This window comes from Rhopilema esculentum, chromosome 15 (assembly GCF_057945365.1).
Source record: "Rhopilema esculentum isolate cy_ngs chromosome 15, ASM5794536v1, whole genome shotgun sequence".
Classification (NCBI taxonomy): domain Eukaryota; kingdom Metazoa; phylum Cnidaria; class Scyphozoa; order Rhizostomeae; family Rhizostomatidae; genus Rhopilema; species Rhopilema esculentum.
The window spans coordinates 8,206,222-8,225,984 of record NC_142829.1 but is presented as its reverse complement, the minus strand read 5'-3'; the positions used below and the strand labels follow the sequence as shown (position 1 = coordinate 8,225,984).

The window sequence follows — 19,763 nt, the reverse complement described above, 5'->3', positions numbered from 1 at the left end:
TGGCAAATATTGATTCAAACTAACGGTATGGAAATAAATGATTCATTTGGGGAATTAACTTCATGACAAAGGATTTGCAATGCAGACTAAGTGAAAATACACGAAAGAAATAGTTTTCGCCAGCTCTTCTCGAATTATTGACAGTCTAAGTTTCATACTTCACAAGGATGATACAATCTAGACTCTTCAAGCAATGTTTTATTACAATGAGTCATGTAATCTCCTTTATTCTAACATATACTATTGTACTAGCTCCATATGTTTTGTCAATTTTAAAACAATTGGGCCAGGAAAAGATTTCTTGCTGCGCAACTAAATACCAAATTTCAAAGCTAGTGATTAAGCCTTAAAGAATGGAAAATGTAATTTGCTCTGAACAATAATAACATCAAGTAATAACAACAGCAACAACATTAACAGAACAACAAAAACAACAACAACAGCCAAACAGCAATAATGGAAACACAAGTGCTACCAATTAGCCATAGCAAAACTTCTGTAGCTACTCGATGGCATGCACTGAAATATAGCTACGAAAATTCAATAAACGTTTAAACAAATTCTGCATATATAAATCAACATACCTATTGTATAGTGACTTTAGGCCTTCAACGATTGATTGCATTTCTGGGTTCTAAAACGATTCATCCAATAAGTACTTTGACATTATTTGGACGTAGCATTAATCACAACCACACACTTAAACTGGGAACAAAAAATTTCACGAAGGGAAAGACAGAAAAGCTATTGAAAAAACATATGAAATTTATAAAAAGAAAAGACAGATTCAATCTTGAAATAGATCGATATCGTAATAAGGAGCTAACCTTGTTTGCTGCGAGCAAGAGGTCTTGTATCAGTCGTTTGTTCAAGCGTAGATCATATGATATCTCAGCATAAATGGCTGGGTCACCTACAGGCAGAAACATACTTATACTGTAGGCGCCAAAAATACTGTCACATCAATGTCTGCTGTATGCAACAAACGTATCAAAATTTGACTTTACAAGTTGACAGAAGCTCAAACTTGATGTATCTACAAGCAGAGGGGTGTAGTATTCTTTAACATTAACGAAATGGAGATCTATGCACAAACGATTTGGTGAACTGATCGAAAATCCCAAGTTTATTTAGCATTTGCATCTGATTCACTGAAATTGTCACACACGTTAATTGGACTTAAGAAAAAGCATGTATGACTTGTGGCTTGGTCAAATATATGAAAACCTTACGTGACAGATAACTGATAAGTTTCTGCAAATCTTTTCGGATAGTCAGGAAGACGCTCTCTTCAAAGATTTTTTGAAACGAGAGAATTATCGATTGGAAAACTCGGATTTGATCAGCATGGAGATCGAAGCTCGCGATTTCTGTCGTCAAAAGTTTCAGACGCATCATGTAATCATCAACCGTTGCTCTCTCCAAAAATATCTTCAGCATAAGAAGAATTGACTGATCGCCTTTCCTGTCCTTTGAGATCCACTTCAGGCATATTTTATCTCGAATCATTCGAGATACTTTTGATAACTGGGATAGCTCAGCCACTGAAGGCAACGAAACTTCATTCTCGATATATTCTGCGTCCATTTGTTCATGCTGACTGTCTTCAACCTCGTCTTGGCAACTGCCAGTCTCAGTTTGGTCATCATTTGAGTCAGTTAGGGTATCGATTACTGACGTAATTTTCTGAAAGTTAGAGAGTGGGTAGTTTGAAATTGTGATATCAATGACAATTTTTGACGTGAACCCAAACAAGCAAGACAAAAAGTATGACTGAAAATATAAAATAAATAATAGCTTGAAAGGAAGAGATTACCTTCTGTAACACTATCAGTTATCAGCAAACATCAAAATCTTTTAAAAAAAACTACAAAGGGAATACTTTCATTCCAGATTACTTACAACTCACTTACAAATGTGTACTTAAAATTGAAAATTACGTCAACGAAGGTGACACTGTTAAGAAAATAGACCCTGTTTTCCATGGACAAAAGACTTTGGATTTAAGCAAGGTTATCTGTGGCATATACTGCTATTTAGTTACCTCTGGTATTTCAAAGTTGTAATCTTAATTATTCTTTGACTAAAGCTTTAATTTGAAAAGATTACCTCCTTGGTATCGGCATCGTTATGAGTGCTTAGGTAAACATTCTGGCAAGATAGCTTCACGGCTTCGTCAGCAGAGAATCCACGACCAATTATCTGTTTAGCAAGTCTTGACGCGTGTACAAGCTCACATACAGAATCTAAAACGATTGAAAAACATTAAAAACAATCGACAAACTGTGTTGGTTTAGGTTTCTTTAGGCTAAAGAAAGCCATATGAGAATAGAACGCAACAGGTCAATTAGGAGAAAGTTGACAGAATAGCTATAGAAACAATTGCATCAAGCAGGCATATTCCTATTTTCTTTGACATACAGCTAAATTCACTTTCACATAAACATTTCAAAAGTAAGCTTGTCATAAAAGAAGCATCTACAATTTCTGACTTAGTTCATTTGTAAATAATCACACGATTTAAAAAAAATCACTTGAATTTCTGCAATATCATATTTTATTTCTGAATGATTCAACAAAGTAATTTTCTGTGTAAGGAATTTACAAAAGATGACTTTGTAAAAATAGCTCATCAGAAGATTAAGGATTAAAGATTTTTCGAAGATAAAGATTTTTCAAAAGGATTTTACTTGAAAATAGATTTTTTTTAAATAATTGTGGACACCTGTCCAAAAAAGGAAACATACGTGGGAATAACTTGGTCATCTCATCGTGGATAGAAATCAGCTTTGATGTAGTTGGTTGTTCGCTCATACCAGTGGAGCTAACCAGTTCTACTTTATCTGCTGGAGAATATGGCATCCCCTCTTCCTGCACGAGAATAAGCACAATAAATTTATAAACAAGGATCCACATGTTGTGCCATTCTTCAACCATTGCATGATCATCTTCATAGCGTCAAATGACATAATAGATTTAGTTTAGTAGATAACAAAGTAGATTTACCTTTTTTAGGTAGTTGTTCTCCGATTTGAAATAATGAAACTTACTTGAAAAAAGGGAAATCAGCCCCCCCCCCCCCAATGGGAAATTGAGCTATTCTTAACGTATATTCTGTATCAACTTTTGAAGACCTGACGACTGTAAAAAACTGACGCAAAGACACTCAACACAACTTTTTTCGTATTTTTATTGCTACACAAACCCTTCTTATAATTTGAATTAGAAAATCATGATGAAAATCAAATAAAAGAGGCAACGTACTTCACCAATCACGTAGATTTCAATGCCCCTGTTTCTCATGGCACGCGAAATTTCCCCATGTTTTGGATCCATTGCAAGGAACAATCTAGAAATAAAAATTTTTCACAAATCCTCTTTTAAAATACAACAATAAAAGTTTGAAATATGAATCAATCCTGATTATTTGGCAATGAAATTAGTAAAAATATATTTCAAAAATAACATTTAAACTCTAAAATTTCTACTCAGGCAAAATCTCTACTCGGATAAAATTTCCTCATAAAGCAGATGCTACACTTACCTGAAATTTGGATGCGGTGTTATAGTTGGGATACTGTTGTTCTGAACGCCTCGTTCATCAATTGTCAATACTCCTTTTGGCTCAAGAAGGCCGTTGAGGCGATCAAGCACAGACGGGCTGGATAAAGAAACAAAGGATTAATTATGCTATAGCTCTAAAAGACAAGCCAAAAGGTGATCTAGTAAAAACAGATATTACCCGATTAAATAGAAACACGAAATGCTACATACTACCCTAACATACTTTCATAAGTAATTTCTTTTAAAACTGAGTTTCTTTTTGATCTGCTAAATATCATTGATGTAGAGTCGTACAACATTTGGTATTTTGTAAAAAATGGATGGCACGATAAGCTGAACAAAATTCTTTCTCCGTTAACCTACCTCACTTAGGAACGCGGTAATTTCCTAAAATGTAGGTTTTAAATGGTAGTGTACTAGTAAGACTGATAACTGTGCATGCATTTAATATGACTGCTTCAAAAGCATTTTACTACATAAAAATAAACAAGCAATACTTAGTTGAGGTCTTCTCGAAAACAAACACATATATCATTAGCTTGTCAAACATGAAACTGCAAATGTTAATATTGAAACTCGGAGACTCGGAATTGCAACTGTCTTTCTCTATACAATACAGCGAATCTAGCTCACGTTTACAGGGCATCGAGCGATTTGTAACAGAACAGTATATAGGATCTTAATATGAAAGTAAAAGCATTCATGCACCTGCAGAAATTCACATTGTCAATAAGGAGCCAAGTTCCCCTTTTCAGCGCTTCAACTAATAAACCATCAACCCATTCAAATTGGCCTTTGGCATGAAAACTTTGTCCTTCTTTCTCAAATCGATCTTTCAATGTATGAAATGATTGCTTTACTGCATCTGAAATGGCAGGCTTTATAATTAAAGACAGAGAGTCAAAAGAGTTCTAAAGTGATGACGTCACAAAAATCTATTTTCAGAATTTTTTAATTTGGATCCCATAACCTTGAAAAGCATCATGAAATACCTCTAAAAGTGCAAAATCAGTCAATTGTTTTACGAATTCGCATAGATATGGCCACATGTGTATTGGCTCATTCCCCATCAAACCTCTATATTTTGGTCTCTGTTCATAACTTCATGAACAGAGCGAAAATATCAGGTTAGCAATAACTTCAAATCTTTCATTGGCAATATCTCAACCGAATTTAGACATATTTGGTTAATTTTGCACATGTGGAAGTATTTTATGAAGATTATTGGTGACGTCACACTTTAGGACTCTATATAGCTTGAAGTTACAAGCACGATCGTTTTAACTGGTGATAAAATACTGAACTGCATCCAGCTATTGAATGATTCCAAAGTCAGCTATTGTATGAACTCTCACCTATATTGATCTTCAATGAATCATTTTTGTCGGCCATGTTGCCTGCACCTTCTAAGACTTCGTCCAAAATCTGAAACTTCTCAAGCACCTTTTCAACTGAATCACTTAATTCCTTTCCACTTTGAGCGATTTCTAAATTTAAGAGAAATAACGGACAATAGTGAGAATATTTGTTGATATACAGAAAAAAAGCGAGATAGACTTCTAGTTCATTGACAAAATGACGACCTTCACAATGCTGTCATTACCTTTTCTGGTGTTTTTAGAAATATAACAGTGTCATTGCAATGTATGGATATATTTTGGTTAATAGTCCGAAGAATAGGAATTCGCCTTACAATATACTTTGCACGCCAGAAAGGCTCTTAGCCTAAAGACGTGAATGCACATTAAAGATGTGTAAATTCATGATTCTTACTTTCATTTTCAAGCGCTCTTAGCCTTTTCTTCATGTCAATTAGACTTTCAACGTGAGCTGTGAAGGTTTGCATATTTGAAGAATCTGCCAATTCACCAATTTCACACCTCAGTAAGTCGCTTATTAAATCATCAGTACTGACAATGACGTCATCTAAATGACGACTGAGATTAACCTAAGAAACAAAAACAAAGCAAAGTACTATTAAGGACTTAAAATGCTTGTAAAAAGAGGAACATCGTAATGAGACATTACGATGTTCCATCTCTACAACTGAGAGGCAGTAGATCTTTGCGACAGCTCTGCAATAGCTTTGCGACAGCTCTGCAATAGCTTTGCGACAGCTCTGCAATAGCTTTGCGACAGCTCTGCAATAGCTTTGCGACAGCTCTGCAATAGCTTTGCGACAGCTCTGCAATAGCTTTGCGATAGCTCTGCAATAGTTTTGCGACAGCTCTGGCTACTACATTTTTGTGGGAATTGTAATACTTAAAGAGATGTCACTAAAAGAGATGTGTTCTGATTACACGCAAATAATAGATGGGCATGTCAGGTTTTTTTCAGGTCATTGATAGGGTTCAAAAGAATCCCTATGGCAAACAGTAGACAAAACTTTTTTCAGCGAGGTGGTGGTTGTAGGTTCAAGCATTTGGCGAGCAACAATAAGTTGCCATTAAAGAGCCAAACATGAATGTAAAAACTTTCAAAACTAGCAGATATAAATCGTCGACTTGACCAACTTGGACATTTTTCTCATGACGGGCATACTTGCGTCTTCCTACCACTACCTTTGTAAATTTTCGAATGGTATCAAGGTATCCAATTTAAAAAATTGTAAAGTCTTAAAATTTTATTCAATTGCCGTCATTTGGTCATGCCAATGTTGCAAAAAGCACTAAGCACGACTCTGTTCAGGCTGTGCATGTAGTTTTAGTGTTTGATGAGGAGCAAACAGGACATTATATGCTATTTCGCTTACGGCGGTGCATATACTAAGCGGCGAGAAAGTTGCATGGGTGACTTAGTATTTGCAAATCGGAGGTATTTCAATGACATATCATTAGAAGAAATCTGAGCATTCTAATCAGTTCTGAGTTTTGCATCTTCATGAATTGTGACTTATAAGCGGTTTTTTTCTGCGATCTAAGTGAGTTTTTACGAAATGTGTCAAAGGATTCGAGATTAGATACCTGCTCAAATCCTCCTAGCAGTTCAGTCGTATCCATATTGCTGTTCATTGCCAGGGTATTCAGTGTGTTGCCTGTGAGTTCTGCTATTGTTTCTACAATCCTTGTCTTACCACAGGCTTTTGGCCCAACCTGAAAGACAATTTAGGAATCGCCTGCAAAATGGCTACAAAACATGACGGAAATCAAAAGCGTAATCAAAGTATAAAGTCATGTTTGGTAAAAGCACTGCTGTATTCGACTATACTGATCATTGTTTGCCAAAAAACACGTCTGAGGCTCTATTGCTTCAAAAGACAAAACACCGTCTGTAAAAAACAATATGTTGACCTATAAAGTGACCTTCAAATTTTCTAGCAAAGTTTTGAAAAATTGAAGATAGAAGCACCTATCGACACCCAGTTTTGTTACAGAGGTGGCGCGTAGAAGATACTGGGGCTTAATAAGAAGAGCCACGAAAGGGTGGACAATACTCCAAATGCTACCCCAGTTCTACCCCAGCTCTACTATCCGTTGAATAGCCTCAGATAATGCCATTATGAAAGATTGCAAAAATGGAGATAAAAATTATGAGCGACTGCGAAGTTTTCTGAAACAATACTCACAAGTATCGTCATCCAATTCATCTCAACACATTTCATGACTGATTCGATGTAAGGCAGCTGTTTTCGAAGTAAGCGAGAACAAGGAGTCGATTGCTGAGGGAGAGCAACATTTTCGCAATTTCTTGTTAGGATCGAATTCCCAACCTATGAAAGAAGATATGAATTGCTGTTAAAGTCACAAAGACAATTCCACGGAAGATCTAATATGCCGTCTTTAAATGTCTTCAAATAAAACAAAGTAAAGGAGAAATTGGATTGGTTTTGAAGTACAGAATACACATTATCAACTACTTTCCTTCATTTCGTAAAGCGACCTTAGACTTTTAGATTAATCATTATTGTAGCATTTGCATTCTATATACGCAAATAAGAGCCGATTAAATTTATCCAGCGTACGATGTAACGAGAATCGAGTGTAGTATTTGAAACAAACCTGTACGTGCGAAGGTCCAATCGAGAATTGTGTTTTTCTTGTCATAGCTTTCTTCCAAATGTCAAAATCTTGAAAGGCTTGTGAATAGCATTCAAAAACCTAGCAAAAAATTGAGAATTTTTGTATATTTAAATCATGATCTAAATATTGCAACGTTGTGAGATTTAATTTTATTTGGGATATCAGGATAACCGTGGAAATATCAGGATAACCAAGGAAGAAATTTGTGTCTGGACTAGTCAGGAAAAAATTGCATGGTCCTAGAATGTAGCTACTGCAACAAAAATTTTAACTGATGTTGGTAAAATTCATGTTTAACGACGAAAAACATAAATCAAATTATTTTCGAAAACATCAGAAATGTCCACGATGTAATTAGATATATTTCAAAGCTGTCTTTTTGAAGAAAAGTTACCAAGAAAAATTTTGGAATTAGGTCAACGGTAAGGGAAAGCACTTGACTTAGCTTTAAGCCAGACAGATTTGCCAAGATAGGCCAATTACTTGATCTTTTGCTTGTATTCATGACAATGACATGGAGACATAGATCAATACATAGACAAGTAATGTACCTGTCAGTACATTGAACTGATCTAGCTCAAATATGTCCCTCGTTAGGCTTTTGGTACCGGTAATGGAACGAAATAGTGGAAACATAGCATACTGATATACTTTTGTCTCTACAATTTTCAGAACATAAGGTCGTTTAATGACCAAAGGCAAGTCGAAAATTAATACCCAGAAGAGGATAGAAAGTACTGTGAGGGGAAGATTGGCACGTTGATTGGTTTTTTTGCTTTTTACCTATTGACGTCAATTTTCTTCTCACTCTGGATTAAATTTTCTGCTTTCTTAAGGTCACTATCCGAAGTTTATACGCTGAGGAGTATCAGACGAAAATCATTTCAGTATGCTCCGTTTCTGCCTTTCCATATTAAAATAAAATCCCGCATTGCATGAGTCGCAGGATTTTTTAAATGTTAGTTTTTTAATATTATTTATTTTAATTTTTGTTTATATCATTGTTAAAACACAACAACAAAATACGATATTCTGTGTCGTCCACAGCAGAAAAAGACATTATGTCATCTGGTTCTGGCTATGAACGGCAAATTTCTTTAACAATAACCTTATAAAAGGAACAATTTGTGAAACATGGCACCATTTCACTTGGCAGGCGCTAGCATGCGCCAGTTTAGGGCAAGCGAATCATGGATTTGAGGAAGATTGAAAGTAGATAAATGACGGCATTAGGGGGTGTCCGAAGGGTATGTATCATTAGGGGGTGTCCGCTATAAGAGGTGTCCAATATTGGCAGGTGTCCGATTATGAAAGGTGCTAGTTATAGGAATGTGCCCGTTACTGGGAGTTGTCGCGATTGTGAGGTGTCCGTTAATGGAAAGTGCCTGAGATCTCCGATACTGAATGATACGCTTCGTTTTGATGCATTGTCTGATAAATACCTTTTCCTTATCTTCGATTGTTCGCATGCGATCTGCATACACAAGATCGAGAAACTCAGACGGGTCACATTGGGAAGAGTCCTGAAAAGAAAATAATAAGTTCTTCAAGAAGCACGATTTGGTGTAGGTAATAGCTTGGCTCTTAGTTGTAACTTAATGCGAGAGTTTCACGCTTATTGCGATCATCAGACAAAAGAGTAACAATTTCATTCCTGTTCTACACACAAGAGTGTACCGCTCCGCATATAAGGCATCGAACGCTAAATGACAGACCAGCAGACCGGTAACTTTCGTTCTTTATAAATCAGATGTCAACCATCATCTTCTTTCGTAATTACAGTCTCAGTGTTGAAACAGTTGAATAATGACACGAAATTGCTAGCCATGCTCTGGATCATAAGGACTGGCCCAGTATCAGCTTTCACATAACAGATGAAACTGTAAGATTTATGTTACGCCTTTGCACCTGTGAACATTCCAGCAAAGGTCGCATGGTCTTTATCGAGTAGGACCATTCAAAGTTTCTTAACATCTGTGCTCATTAAAATCATAATTTACACTTAAAGGGGTAAACAGCTTAACATCGATAACTACAAGCCCGGCCTAAAAAACGATAGATAAATAAGGTTTTATCATTGATGCCCGTCACATAGATTATTTTCCATGCATATTACAAATTAAGAAATGCCGTTTGATTCCCTACCTGATACCGGACAATCAACTCGCACCAACGCAGAATATCGCGCACGTTGAATTCCCAAGGGCTTCCTTTTCTGCCCCATTCACCGGTAATCATCGTTTTCTTTTGCATCTTAAAATGAAAAAAATCAAAGCCTCATCCTCCGCGCGTGAACACAGCCTATTTCTAATTATAACCTCAAAGTACGTATAAATTTTGCTTAAAGAGATTTTTCAACAGCTTGCAACCAACATTAAATAAGGCAAATTTGAAAATTCTTTCACATTGTGTAAGAACTCAAAAAAACGTGATCTATATGAAGATTCAGAGAAAAGTTTTATCAAGGAGCATAATTTCAAATGAAAAATTGCACTTTGTAACATATAAATCCATCATAGGTGGCAACATAATTCAAAAGCAGTAAACTAACAGAGGAACGAGCAATTCAACAATTCAAACAGCTTCATGGAAAGGATGCGTCAAAAGAGCAAGAAAAATGCATAAATAGAACAAATTTAAAACAAAATGTAGTACGAATGGTGTGAATTCTTTCCTTGTAAGCTTACCTCGGCGTTAAATTGAATCATTTTCGTTATTATACCCGAATCGAGGTTGGGATGTGCGGCGTTTATAATGAAAAGTAAATCTTCTTCTTTTAATGGCTCAATGTAGACCTACAAAAATAAAATTACGTATAAGATTGCCTAAGTTGAAGTCATTTTGAGTCGAAAAAATTGATTATTTCGAACTAAACATAGGTCACCATTTCGTCCTATGCCCTTGTCAAACCTGCTGGGCAGCAATGAAAAAATATTGTCCTCTAGCCCCCTGGCCCCCGTTGTGGCCGAATTTTTGCTGAAACTTCTCATTTGTGGACCTTGGTTTGATGAATTTGTGTTAATCTACAAGCTCATCTATTTGAAAATTTTGGGCAAACTCAAATCTTAAACTCGGGGGCAATAACAGCCCTACCCCTTTCTGACGAGGGCCCTATTCCAGCAAAACCACATTGACATAAAAAAGAAATTTCATATCTTCATTTGCAAAATCTCTCTACCTGAAGGGGTGAAGCAACTCTACTCGGAATGTACAGAAAAAAAATCATTTCAATGTTACCTTGGTAAATCGATTCAGAAATGATTTGGGCAAGCCTTTCCTTCCTCCGCCTTGACTGAGTGGATTTTGACAAGCGAAAATCCGTGTTGTTTTGTGTTGAACTTTGAAACTTTTGCCAAGCTCAGGGACAAAAATCTAGAGAAGGAAATCGGCATTTCAGGATAAATTTTCATGAGGTAACTTGAATTTTCTAATGAATAAACAGAAAGTTTCTATAAAATCAGTCAAAAACAACAACGCACCTCTCCTCTGTGATCGAAACAAGCATTTAGACCTTCCAGAACAGATTGCGAAGCAAGATTCAGCTACAAATAAAACAACAAGCATGTTGGGGATTGGAGTTTAAGTTCAAAACATTAAAACAAAAGAAATAGCTGTAGTATGTACAAATCAAAACTCGTGATAATATCAAAGTAACAGAATTTCGCAATAATAAGAGTCAAATTAAATTTTGTCAGCTTCATTTGATCAGAGATAAGTAATTTCAGCAGATTGGGGGAGAGCGTTTATTAAATAGATATACAGTATAAACTAAAAAAAGGCTGAAATTCTAATTTCAAAGACTGATTTTGATCTATAAACACAGGAGTAAATGCCTCTACATAACTGGACAAGAAAATAAAGATTTGTTCAACACCACATCAATTAGATCCCCACCCATTTTTCGCAACTGTTTATTCGTCAATTTACCTTTGAAAAATGGTCTCTTTAGAAGCATTACTGCTAAAACAAATGTGTTCACACTCGCCGTTGAAGACTACCTAAGTTCATATGCTGGATAAAGATCAAATGACCTTCACAGGATGAAATGAATTTGCACAGGGAAGTGATATGTTGTCACTGAACAATTACGAGAAAAACAATCATAAACTTTTTCTTCGGCAGAGGGAGATGAACGTAAAATGAAAAGGTTTATTTAATGTCACAGATATCACTTTGAAACGTCGAATGGAATAGTCGGTTCGATAACTGGAAAAATCGAATGCGACATTAATCAATCAACTTTAAAAGTTCCTTTTAGTACCTCGTCTAGCACAATCCAATGGCCTTGCTTCAGTGCTTTAAGAAATGGTCCATCCCTCCAAGCAAATTGTCCTCCTTTCCCGCCCTCAAGAGGTAGGTCAGCACCAAACAAATCAGTAACATCCTAAAAAATATCACATTAGAAATGAAAAGATACTGTCCTATCAACTGCAAGTTCCTGCCGCAAAGTATGATAATTCAATGTGCTTGAATGTGTTTAAAGCTTTAAGAGTAAAAATAATGTCCTTAAAATATTTCAAATGGATAGGCCGAGGCAGTTGATTATTACTAACAGACGAAGCTTGATATACGCGTTAAAAGCGGATAATTTCCCTTGACAAAAGAATTGGTTTGATTGCTACTTGTGTGGTTGCTAGAGCAATTTTCAACGCTGTTAAAATCAACTAAAAGGAATCGTAAATTTTGTGTATTATAGAATTATTCATTTATTTTACCGTCTGTTCTGAAAGATTGATTCTAGTCAGTTCATTTCCAGAATGCCTTGCAAGAGCAGTGACGAGGCTTGTTTTTCCAACTCCGGGAGAACCCTCGAGGAGAATGGGACGAGCCAACTGCAGGCCACGCAGAAGTCTGAGCGTGTTCTCTGATGTTGTTTTGGTTGTCAAAGAATATGAACCAGTCACTGGAACCGGAGGAAGAGGACCTAACAGCAGAAAGATAAGATAAGGAAAAAATATCGAAGAATAACATTCCCAAGTATGTTTACAGAGAAACATGAATGCAAAAAAAAATTACATTCCTAAGATTTTTACATCAGCAAGGCTTATCGAAACTTGTATGCTGAAAGTTGATGTTTAGATTATCCAACATAAAACATTAATATCAGCAATATTGATAAACAGAATATATTCAAAAAGAACAAGATTTGTGACCCAAAAATCTACGTTAAAAGTGAAACGGATAAAAAAGCTTTTTAACTAAAATTTATTAAATTGCATATAGAAAGCATTGATCAACTGGCTGTTGTTTTCTCAAAATGGCTTGTTTGAAAAAGGAGGATTTATGAAAATACTACAGTACATACAACTTGAGAAATTGTTTTAAATATGTACGGCAAAGTATTCCTAAATCAACAGCAGAGTGTTCAGAAATCATCGTATAGCAGAGAATTCCTGAAGGATGTTGTTTAAAGAATAACAAGAGCACCATATTAACGCCAATCGTGGAAAAGAGCTGTCATACTAGCCTGAATTTAAAAGGTTAATTAACATACCTCGGCTGATCACAAACGGGGAAATCCCAAATAATGACTGGTGATTTAGCAGAAATTCATAACGCAACAAATCAGCCTGGATTTCCACTTGGGATTTTAAGAAAGACAGGCAAGCTTTGCGTGCAACCTCCAGGGAAAAATTCGGACCAGACCAACTGCTACCTGACCCAATCGCATCAATAAACACAAGGAATGCGCCATGAATGTACGCAACTTGGGGCGAAAGAGTCATTGCAGATTGATCTTCGTCAGCATACGTCGTACAGGTTTTATTTACAAATTCAGTCCAGGACAGAAAATCTCGAATGCTGATTGTGACTCTGTTAAAAAAATAACGATATATTAATCATTTAGCATAGGCAATAGGTGAAAATTTCATTGATTACATCACCAAAGTTAATACGAAAAGCGATTAAATGGTTAATTTGAAATCTGGATGTCATGAAAATACATTTTATAAAAAACCAATTAATGAATGAACAAAATAAATAAAATATTAAAAAACAATGGTCACTACTCACTAGGATACAATGCTAAATATTGATTTTTCATAAAGTAGACAAAAGAAAGTGGCAGCATTCATATTGGTAATTTCCAAGATCAAAATTACTTCAAAGTGATATAAAAAAGTGGCAAACATTTACAATATTATTCCTTTCTTTAAATAATTTTAGTACTTGTACTTCAGGCTTGTGAAAAGCCTATCAAAATCTCCTGAATTCTTTAAATTATGTTATGTGGCAAACGTTTCAGTACTTTTCATATTTGCATGAAAGTGTAACAGCACAGGTAGGAAATCACTACACTGGAAACAAAATGTATGAAAGTGTAACAGTACAGGTAGGAAATCGCTACACTGGAAACAAACCTTTGGCCTGGTTCTGTTTTCTGAAACCACTGAACAAAGTCAACCATCATTTCACCCAACTTTCTTCCTGTTCCATTAAAAATAACATATATTAGAAGTAATTCAAAGACGCAATATTGTACTAAATAATACAAAGAATGGTGCAACATTTGGTGCAACATGTTGCATCGTTTGATGAGCTTTGTTGCAAAGTGCAAAGTGGGTTGTTTGATTCTGTACTTGTGTACAAGGTGTTCATATTGCTGCACCTTGCAACATGATAATGCGACGTATTTCTCTAATTTCTGAAGGTATCAAACGATCAAAGAGGTAGCACAAGGAATAACTGCATTCGATCTGCATTTAAATTGGCAGACTAACTTAAAACAAGTAAAAATGAACCAAATACCGTTTATTTGCCCCTGGGTGTCAGGCGCTACATTGATATTGTGTTCAATGATCTTGATGAAATCTTCTCGATCCTCAGATTGTGGGCACCAGATTTCAGTGAAACGATTTCTCAGTGCTGGTGAAAGCTGAAATAATAAAAGTGAGAAATTTTCAAAACTCGTTCGTTTAAAATTGTTTTTAGCAGCAAAGTCAAGATTTTATGGCAGGCACGTGTATATTCCTCGAATGACTGAAATACTAGAATATTCGCTATCCTACCACAGACAGCAAACATAGTAAACTTTACAACTCGAAAAAATCTAGGAACTATAGAGTGGCTGAAGTCATCTGTCGATCAAAACTGACAAATCAATAAGCTAATACCATTCAGCACTCACAAGCTTATTGACGAGCCAATAGTTGATTGAAAGATGGCTTAAGCCACTTTTGTATCTTTCGATTGGCTTTAACATGACACCAGATCAATCTATCTTCTTCAGCTTCTGACTTAACTGAATATTTCAAATTGGACGAAAATGGAACTGTTATATATGTATACAGCTTATATCGAAAGATTCTTTAATATCTAGATGGGAAAGCACCTTGGCTGATTTGCGATCCAGTCTGCTTCTCAATTTCGCATTGCTCAGTTTAGCCGGATGAATAACATAAAAACACAAAAACCTAAAAATTTTGACAAAATTCTATAACAAATAATAACTTAGGCCCATTATGGTTCACTTAGAAACAAACCTCTTTTTTGCCAAAGTCTCCACCTGGGTTCATAGTTGCTAATAATCTAAAGTTTGGATCTGCAACAATCATTTCAATATCGTCTTCTGTCGAGTTGCTAGTTCCACCCTTCTCCGCTATGACCAAAGTTTTATCTGTTTCAAGAACGCTGTTTAGTCTCTCTAATACCGAGTCATCGGCCAGTGATATCTCATCGATCAAAAATGAAGAGCCTTCCTTGAGTGCCGTTACCAAAGGCCCATCACTCCATTCAAACAGCCTCATTTCTTCACTCTGGGAACATAAGCAGAAATAGCAATATTATTTGAAATTCAAATATAAATAGATAGTAAATCTAGATCTGTGGGTTGTCCATCGACAGATATGATTTGAAGTACACACCCAATAACTCCTTGCAGAAAGTCGTTTTTCAGTTATAAACAAGCCAGTGACAGCTACTGAGTCAGAGCTTAGAATTTAACTAGCTCCCCAAAAAATCCTACACGCAGCCACCAAAATACAAGAACCATATCAAACTCAACGTTAAAATGAGCAATCAAGCCTCTGGCTTCTCTGGGTCACATGTTCGAGAAGTGAATCATCCCTAACAATTACACGATATGATAACCAGTTATTTTTTAAGATTGATAGAAGGTAATAAAATAACAATGACGCTTATTAATGGAAATGCGTATTGTGTAACTATCTGCACTGCCTAAGCAACCAGTGCATTGGCATTATGGGATTTTTTACAGTGAGCAGTGAACACAAACAATGTTTTATACAATAGTTCCTTTACAGAGACTATCGGTCAAATTCACTTACATCTTGATCTCTTTGCCTAACGGGTCGCAATCCACCAATGAAATCAGAGGATTCGGTGTGCATGTGACAGTTCACTGAAAATAGTTTTGTGTTGCGAATGTTTGAGAATAGTTGACAAATTGTTGTTTTTCCGCAACTGAAATGAATGAAACAAAAATTCAGTTAAAAAAGGAAAGACGTTTGGGAACGTATGTTTCCTCAGCGAAGCTAAAGAAAATTTTAAAGCTTTGCCTTGAACCAAAAAAAAGTCGTTGTCAACTGTTATATTGAAACAATATTTAGAGAAGACTTTTTTGACAGTGGATGATCAAGACAAAACATATCACCTAATATATCATCTTACTTAAGTTACAGAATGGTAAAGTTCCCCCTTTTAAATTTTCATACTTTTTGTAATTAAATATCAAAAAATCATAAAAATGCTTTAAATTCAATCAATGCACCATACCCGGTTTCACCAACAAGTAAAACAGGTTCATTGAACTGAATTGCTCGTCCAACTAGAACAGCCATACGTTGCAAATTGCTGGTCCAAACAAGATGTTCGAAGTTGTCAAATTTTGCCGAACCAACCTGGAAAAAACGCGCTTGTAAAGAAGTGGCAGAGAAGAAGCAACAAATGTATGAAATCAGGTTTCTTAAAAAAAAGATAGAACTCAAATTAACAGCAGTGTTAGATTGCAGTAACAAAAACCCTGTACAGAAAAACAAATAACAGTTTAACTTTGAAAATAACACAAGAGGCAATAGAGGAGGATACAAGGATTATCAGTAAAGGGTTTCCCCAAAAAATAAGGTTAGGTTTGCGTCGCTATGGTGAAGGCTGAATTTCATCGTTGCAAGAACTGACCTACAGTGCTTCCTCGTGTAAAGACAAATTGTATATTACCAGGTAATTAGTATAATTGCAGCTTCTATATATTGAAACATTTATTTCCTAGTCCTGCTGTGCAGCACTGAGGTGAGGTGCCCATTTACTGAGCAATCATCAGTTAAGTCGATGTAGCGATGCAGGGGAAGCGATTCTTGATTCTTATAAAAGACTAAATCAAGAAAACTGCTGATCATAAACCTACCATATCATGACTCATATGGACGATACAGTGTGTGACTTTCAGTATACGCAAAACAGTTTAGTACAAAACTGGAAGAACATGACAAGTAGCAAAACAGAGGTCAGAAAAGCCCTGCACATAAAAAAATAGCAAGACGGTTTAAATGATATCAATCTGAACGTTACTACAAAGTCTTTACCTGCTGTAAAATCTCCGAGGTTATCAGTGAGCCAGTTCCATACAAGGTCTCTAGATTAATCTTCCTCTTCATGATTCTTTCTATCGTTTCTTGGATTACAGTAGCCTCGTCAGGTTTTCTGCATCTTCCCGCTAACAGCATGTAGCCTTTAAATGCAAGAAATCATTATACACGATAAACAAGGCAATCTTAGCATTGTGATGTTTATTACCAGCCATCCTCTCGCTACACCTCGTGATTCCTAGGCCTGAAATAGCATGGAGCTAGCGAATCTAAGTAAGGGTTGGATTATGTCAGTCATTTGAGCCACGGATGACAGACCCTTGGATCAATAGACCATGACATTAATTATTGAATTTTTCTCGCTATCTTTATCCAAATAAGAGAGAGGCAAAAAGCTCCGTAAAGAACTTGCCAAAGGCTTCATTGCCTACGCAAACATTGGATCTCAAATCTGTAATGACCACATTCTGCTCTCAGCCCCATTCAATACATAAGCAATAACCAATTTTCATTCAACTTTGTGGCAATTGTGCGTTAATTGTACAAAAATGCTTTACTAACCATCTTCAGCAATGTGCTGATCCCAGTCATAAAATCTTGTTTTCAGGCTCTCGGTTGGCGTTTGTCGATATCTCTCAGCCCATCTGAACAAATCTCTCAGGGTGATAAATCCATGCTTTCCTGCGAATATTCCAGACGATTTCCTTCGAGTCTATAGAAAAGAGACATTCAACATCGCAAACCGATCTAAAACAATTTTGAAACTCAGGCCTTAAACAAAAAGAATACGACTGCTGAAATCAAAAGCGCAAACGGGGTCATGATTATTTTTAGCGTAAATGCAATGCGCACCTACTTGTATCTTAAAACATTTAACAACCTCCAGCTTGATAACTTGAATCTCCATTTGAACACTTAGTGAAAGCTACTTTAAATGCTTCAAAATCTGATACAGAAATCACAACGATACATTTATTTACGAATCCATGTTCCCCTGTCCGAAGAGTTTGAAATTCTCTAGGTCTTCATTAAGTCTTCCAAAATCCATTGCATTCATTTACATTTAATTATTTTTTTCAATAGTTGTTGTTATTTCATTGCAAGAAAAATTTTCTACAACACAATAATCAATGCACATATAATTAATCACAAAAAAACGTCTACACAAAACGGCTGCCAAAAAGATTTAAAATGAACATAAAACATAAAAATGAACTAAATCAAAAATCTAAATGAAAAATTTACGATAGAAGAGCTAGATGTAGTGAAGAGTGGTAAAATCTTTTGCTAAAAAATGTGTCACTGAAAAGATTGTAGAAGCAAAAACCTGAAGATCTTGCATCACAGCAACGAATTTGCCACAATATGACCGAGGAAGATGACATCTTTTATGGAGAATAGTTTGCAGCTCATCGCTTGGGATTTCGTCAAAATGCAGCTCAACAAATCGATTTCTAAAAGCTCTTGATAAAATCTAAAAACGGAGACAATTATGTTAGCTTTTTAGCTGTTTGAAATTGTAACAGAAGAGGGACTACAATTTGTAAAGTGTCAGCTGTTGCGATTTACGCGTTGAAGGCAAATTTTTTTTAATCGTCAGTGTCAATAAATAAATACTCAAGCAACGCATTTCCCTATCGGCATGAAATGCTCCCCTTGAAGCAGCTTTATTTAATGGCATCAGAACCGCTTCTTAAATTTTGAGTAAAAGTGATAATATCAAACCATCTTAAATATGGTCTCTTCGGAGTCTATGCCATCATTTTGCATCACAGCATTTTGCAAGTTTAAAAGCTCATTCACATTAAAAAAAGGATTTATTAAAACTGGAAGGCAGATGGTCATATTAAAAGAAAGTTTATAAAATATTTTGTTGGCAGATGTCTGCATAGCCCTGTCAAGCATATCAGACATTACACAAAAAGACAAGTCGTCGTTGGAAGTACCTTTCGTCCGCCATACTGTCCAGGTGGGTTTTGAGTTGCAAACAGCATAAACTTAGGGTGGGCTTTGATCGTTTCTTGAGTTTCAGCTATGAATAATTCTCTGTTATCATCAAGTAGCTATAGGACACAAAAGATTGTACTGAGAAACAGCTAAAAAATATTCATTAAGGAAACAGCTGTCAGGTACTTTCGGTATAAAGAATATAAATAATTCCTAAAATATATAAAAAAATTCAGAAACCCCAGAGGGGGTTACAAGCTGATTTCCTTGCATTCCTCTTCAAACGTCTTAAAAAACACTTACCATCCACTTGTCACTTTTTAGCAACAAGTACTATAAGATAAACTGATTAAAACCAATCCTAACTATATATTGATGTGTGTGTAAATTAGCATAAAGAGTGCATAATGATTTTAGCAAACCTTACTTTCAAAAGATTTACAAATCAGTCAAATATGAAAAGCTTACAGAAAATTACAGAAAGGTTTTGTAAGATAAAAATTACTTTTCGTTGAAAACTGGCAGAAAAAAATAAACATAGAATTTCTAAATATGTGAAACCTACTCGGTTGAGCGCCTCTAGGACATCTGTAGGAGCAAGATTCAGTTCATCTAAGATAATCCAGTAGCCCTTTCGCATAGCATCAACCAAAAGACCTTTATGAACGAAGAGTGTTGAATTTATACA

General features: G+C 35.7%; 1 protein-coding gene across 2 annotated transcripts in view; it reads right to left on the bottom strand.

Moving 5' to 3' along the window:
• The window catches only part of LOC135685720 (midasin), a 75,390-nt gene that overhangs the window by 45,789 nt on the left and 9,838 nt on the right, over window positions 1-19,763 (bottom strand). For both annotated transcript variants that reach the window (XM_089112772.1, XM_089112773.1), the window contains exons 13-43: window positions 19,641-19,732; window positions 19,075-19,191; window positions 18,456-18,602; window positions 17,690-17,840; window positions 17,126-17,271; window positions 16,320-16,444; window positions 15,872-16,007; window positions 15,068-15,340; window positions 14,334-14,460; window positions 13,946-14,012; window positions 13,078-13,397; window positions 12,299-12,507; window positions 11,845-11,967; window positions 11,063-11,125; window positions 10,821-10,955; window positions 10,271-10,378; window positions 9,729-9,836; window positions 9,026-9,106; window positions 7,563-7,661; window positions 7,130-7,273; window positions 6,528-6,656; window positions 5,338-5,512; window positions 4,920-5,051; window positions 4,273-4,429; window positions 3,545-3,661; window positions 3,265-3,349; window positions 2,748-2,871; window positions 2,110-2,246; window positions 1,233-1,686; window positions 828-913; window positions 585-634 (exon numbers count right to left, since the gene is read on the bottom strand). In XM_089112772.1, coding sequence (XP_088968898.1) covers window positions 585-634; window positions 828-913; window positions 1,233-1,686; window positions 2,110-2,246; window positions 2,748-2,871; window positions 3,265-3,349; window positions 3,545-3,661; window positions 4,273-4,429; window positions 4,920-5,051; window positions 5,338-5,512; window positions 6,528-6,656; window positions 7,130-7,273; window positions 7,563-7,661; window positions 9,026-9,106; window positions 9,729-9,836; window positions 10,271-10,378; window positions 10,821-10,955; window positions 11,063-11,125; window positions 11,845-11,967; window positions 12,299-12,507; window positions 13,078-13,397; window positions 13,946-14,012; window positions 14,334-14,460; window positions 15,068-15,340; window positions 15,872-16,007; window positions 16,320-16,444; window positions 17,126-17,271; window positions 17,690-17,840; window positions 18,456-18,602; window positions 19,075-19,191; window positions 19,641-19,732 — 4,417 coding nt within the window. The remainder of the gene's footprint in view (window positions 1-584; window positions 635-827; window positions 914-1,232; window positions 1,687-2,109; window positions 2,247-2,747; window positions 2,872-3,264; window positions 3,350-3,544; window positions 3,662-4,272; window positions 4,430-4,919; window positions 5,052-5,337; window positions 5,513-6,527; window positions 6,657-7,129; window positions 7,274-7,562; window positions 7,662-9,025; window positions 9,107-9,728; window positions 9,837-10,270; window positions 10,379-10,820; window positions 10,956-11,062; window positions 11,126-11,844; window positions 11,968-12,298; window positions 12,508-13,077; window positions 13,398-13,945; window positions 14,013-14,333; window positions 14,461-15,067; window positions 15,341-15,871; window positions 16,008-16,319; window positions 16,445-17,125; window positions 17,272-17,689; window positions 17,841-18,455; window positions 18,603-19,074; window positions 19,192-19,640; window positions 19,733-19,763) is intronic.